Below are 4,802 nucleotides of genomic sequence, written 5' to 3' on the forward strand. Positions count from 1 at the left end.
TGCTCCATTTACAAAACGGAAATTTATGTACCAAAGTCACTCAGTAACTTCTTGTTTATTGTGCAAATATTCAGTAAAACAGGATTCTTGTTTGTGTGATACACTAAAAAAAACACACTTGAGTTTTTCCAATCTGCATTGTGGATTTTCCAAAAGAAAACAAATATTTATTTTTCCTAAATTCCTAGTTTATTTCCACTCAGTAATGTTAGTATTAATACATGTCAAACACTCACATCAGTGTGTTGAGTTGACAGTGTTTATCCTGCAGTAGAGCAGCGATCTGATTCACTCGTGTGTCTCCTAGTTCATGTTCACTCAGATTCAGTTCTCTCAGGAGTAACGGGTTTTTACCCACAATTCCAGTCACATACTGACAGGCTTCATCTGCAGCAGGACCCAAAAACCTGCAGAAGAGAAGATGAAATAGGAATCAATGGACAACATATAAAATATTACTTGAAAGCCCAAATTGTTGTTGTTGTTTTTTCATTGTTAAGTTTGATGCTTGACGAGTAACTTTGTAGCTTTACGTTATTTATACAGTGGAGTACAGATGCACCGTCCGACCGGACATATTTCAACCGATTTCTGTTCCGGGCTTGCACACGAACTGCATGCAATAATTTTTCAAAATGTCCTGTGTGTGGAAATATTACGAACTCTTTAAACATCCAATAACAGAGGCCAGAGACGCTGAAGACGAAAGCAAAGAGGAAAAATACTGCAGGAGGCATTGCAAGATTACGGTTCAAAATGCGCAAAATATTGGAAATATCATCCTAAATATCGAAACGGGGTTTATATGAATGCATCTCTGAGGGGAACTGACTCTTTTAAGAAATGTTTACATTGCGTTTTCTTTTCATTTGCCTCTGTGTAATGCATTTGAAGTTGCGTTCATAAGCACGGCGCTCCTTTGTTTACAGCGGTAACCAGGGAAACGCTGTAGCATTATTCCATAAGCGACACCTGCTGGCAGAGACTGAATTTGCGTTCATTTAATCCGTCTGCTATTTTCCCTAAAGCACATTTTCATTTAAAATAAAATTATAATAAAATATTTAAGGAAAAAAAAACAAATAATATTTGAACTTTATATTTGTTATGCTAGTAGGTTTTGCTGTGATCGAGAGTTTAAATAGTGTGTAAAATGTTGATGTCATATAAGCTTATTCATTAAAATTAAAGATAACATGGGTCAAAAACAATGATAACAGCAACTATTTAATTTTTTTTTGTGGCAGGGCCAGTGAAAATTTTGACCGGGCAAGTAGAAATTTGAACCACTGGCCCAACCGGGCCAGTAGAAAAAATCCTTAGCGTCGAGCCCTGATAAGTAAAACAAAACAAAACAACAAAAGAAAAGTTTTCCTACATATAATTTATTTTGTATTACTTCATCACATTTTACCTCAGTGTCTTGAGTTGACAGTTTGGATCCTGTAGTAAATCACTGAGCTCCTTCACTCCTGATTGTCCAGGATCATTTCCTGTGAGATCCAGCTCTATCAGGTGTGAAGGGTTTGATCTCAGAGCTGAAGCCAGAGCTTTATAACCTTCTTCAGTGATACTGCAGTCTGAAAGTCTACAGACAGACACACACTATTAACTTAATTCAAAGCAAAATTGATGCCACTTTGTTAATTCTTTAAGTAAACTTTTGCCTGCGCAGTAGTAGCCTCGATTTGGCTTTTTTTTTTTAAAAAAAAGGATGACATGAATCAATGTAAAGCTCCAGCTGGTCTGTAAACTGGTGCTGTGTCACAAGGAAAGTGTCACTAATGTGAAATTGGTGTGTTGGTGTAGATACATTTATAAAACATTGACAAACAGATTGCTTTTTTGAGATGATGGAAAATGTTAATATCTTAATTAATGGTGTAATAAATCCTAATGAAGTCTTGTTTTAATGTGTGTGAAAAAACTAAGCTGCCAATCCTCCATCTTAGAGTGAAGTCAGTACACACTAACATTTGTCCAAAATTATTGTTAATGCAATTTAATGGGAAACTATGTGAGTTGTGTTGTAGTTAATAGTCACCAACAGATTTTGAGTGATGCCACCAGTGTTTGAACACACATAGAAAACAATAGATTTCAATTTTAAAGACATGGCACTTCTTTTACAGTGTGCTGATGCTAAATGTTGGAGGGTACTGGTTGAAGGACAAGATTTATTAATACTAACTCATTATCTGCTCACATGTAAATGCACTTTTAAACTTTTAAGCATGTGACACGGCAGACTATATACAGCAGCACCCAGCAGCAAGAATTTAAAAGTGTAACAATGAAAAAACGTACATCAGTGTGTTGAGTTGACAGTGTTTATCCTGCAGTAGAGCAGCGATCTGATTCACTCGTGTGTCTCCTAGTTCATGTTCACTCAGATTCAGCTCTCTCAGGAGTAACGGGTTTTTACCCACAATTCCAGTCACATACTGACAGGCTTCATCTGCAGCAGGACCCAAAAACCTGCAGAAGAGAAGATGAAGCAGGAATCAATTCAGTTCTCACATTTTATACAACGGACAACATATAAAATTATTTAAAATTCCAAGTTGGTTTTTTTCTTTAAGTCTGATGCAGAAACAGGTTGTTCAACATATTATACAAGTATAAAAAGAAAAAGTTCACCTATATATAATTTATTTTGCATTATTTCATCATCTCTCACCTCAGTATCTTGAGTTGACAGTTTGGATCCTGTAGTAAATCACTGAGCTCCTTCACTCCTGATTGTCCAGGATCATTTCCTGTGAGATCCAGCTCTATCAGGTGTGAAGGGTTTGATCTCAGAGCTGAAGCCAGAGCTTTATAACCTTCTTCAGTGATACTGCAGTCTGAAAGTCTACAGAAAGACAAAACACACACACATTAAAAGACTTCATTAGCATGTATTACACCATTAGGGTTTCAACATTCTCCATCGTCTCAAAAAAGCAATCTGTTTGTCAATGTTTTATAAACGTATCTACACCAACACACCAATTAATTCAGAAATATATACACATAATAAATATTATAAATAATAATAAATACAATTATAATACATACATAAATATACCTCTTCTGAAGTTAAACTGTGAATTGTGTTATATACATTTCTGATGTTAAACTAAATCTCATTCCCATAACAATAGGACAAACAACCATCAAGATTAAAAAATATTGCGAGCAGACTACCCTCAGGTCTTTCACACGAACTACCCCCTGTATGTAAATGAGATGCCTATTCCCACAGAAATCGAAGAGAAATTATCACCTCCTATTCGCCACCCCCAAAAGCAATATGCTAAAATCCTTGCAATAACCAAACTGCACCATTTGGTAACTTGTCTGGATATTTAAGGGAACGCAACAAAGAGTTCAACGAATCTGTAGACAGATCTCCCACACAATTGCTGTGTGTAGTTCTCATTATCAGGTAATATTTCCAATTTCTCTCATTTTGCTATTATTGAAAGTTTGTATGATTGGTCAGTGTTTTATATTGCTTTCAATTGGACTTGAATTACTACCTTGATTACCTGATTTAATAAATTGTGATGTGTGATCTTATTTTGTCTCAAGTAGATTAAGTGAAGGCGTATGTTACGGCAAATATGCGTCCACGGTTTAGTACATACTAGATCTCAGGTTAGATGGAGCATGGGGCACATCAGGTGAGATTCTAGATTTCTGACTGACTGACTTTAGTTAAGTTGTTATGCAGTTGCATTAACTATGGGGGGATAGGCAAAATACTATTGGAGTACTAGCATGGTTCGGGCATATTTCATAGTACTAGCCATAACCTCTGGTTATTGTCTCAGCTTTATTTAAGTTGTTATGTAGTTAGATGAACTATAGGGGGCTAGATAAGACACTATTGGAGTAATAGCATACTTCATGGTGCTAGCCATAACCTCTGATTATTGTTTGAGCTTTAACTAAGTTGTTACATGGGTGACTGTAAGGGACCAAACAGAACCACTATTTAAAGAATGACAAGCATGAAGCGGTCTATTAAATAGTTAGTCATAACCTCTGATTAATGATCAGACTGGAGAGTTTGTGATCGTGGGGTACGCGTACACCGGCCGGCGTGATACACCTTGAGCGACATAGAGTAAATATAAAGTAAAGAGCCGAATAGAATGATCAAACATTCACCTAAATTTAATAACAAATACCTTTCAAAACCTTTTTCATTTTTGGAGTCAGATAAATTAAAGAGGTCAAACATATAAGAAATGTATTCATTCTAATGTTGTTGCAATGCACAAAAGGAAAGACAGCAGCATGCAAGAATCCTTCCCCCGCACCATTGGCTGCCGTCGTTGGACCAGTGGGCGGACCTTACAATATTCATATCATCAGCCAGTGTGCAATATTGATCTCATTGCTGTGGTGTTGAGTGTAGCTGTTGGTGAAATGTACTCACTTCAGTATCTTCAGCTCACACACAGGATTCTTCAGTCCCTCACAGATCTCTTTGACTCCTGAATCCAGCAGACGACTGTTGTTCAGGTTCATCTCTTTCAGGATGGTTTTGGAGGAGAGAACAGTAGCTAGAACTGAACAGCTTTTCTCTGTCAGCTCACAATTATTCAGCCTGAACACAAACACAGCATTTCAGTCAGGACCAATTTTGTTAAGTATATTTATTGCAATTATATATTGCATATTGTTAGTGTTGGCGGTATGATTCTGTTCTGGGCAAAACTCTAAACACCTGTCCATGCAGCCATGATTGATAAACATGCTTGGACAGAGCGGGGAGAGCAGCAAGTCAAACCCCCCCTACAGTACAGAAC

At 36.9% G+C, this 4,802-nt stretch overlaps 1 protein-coding gene across 1 annotated transcript; it reads right to left on the reverse strand.

Moving 5' to 3' along the window:
• Window positions 1-212: 212 nt before the first annotated feature.
• On the reverse strand, window positions 213-4,600 carry LOC127157893 (ribonuclease inhibitor; the record flags this gene model as incomplete). The annotated part of the gene is made up of 5 exons (XM_051101079.1): window positions 213-407; window positions 1,415-1,588; window positions 2,308-2,478; window positions 2,681-2,854; window positions 4,430-4,600. Coding segments are annotated over 5 exons (865 nt in total), but the record flags the coding sequence as incomplete, so codon positions are not given.
• Window positions 4,601-4,802: the final 202 nt, after the last annotated feature.

Source organism: Labeo rohita, unplaced genomic scaffold (genome assembly GCF_022985175.1).
Source record: "Labeo rohita strain BAU-BD-2019 unplaced genomic scaffold, IGBB_LRoh.1.0 scaffold_1235, whole genome shotgun sequence".
In the NCBI taxonomy this organism is placed as follows: Eukaryota; Metazoa; Chordata; class Actinopteri; order Cypriniformes; family Cyprinidae; genus Labeo; species Labeo rohita.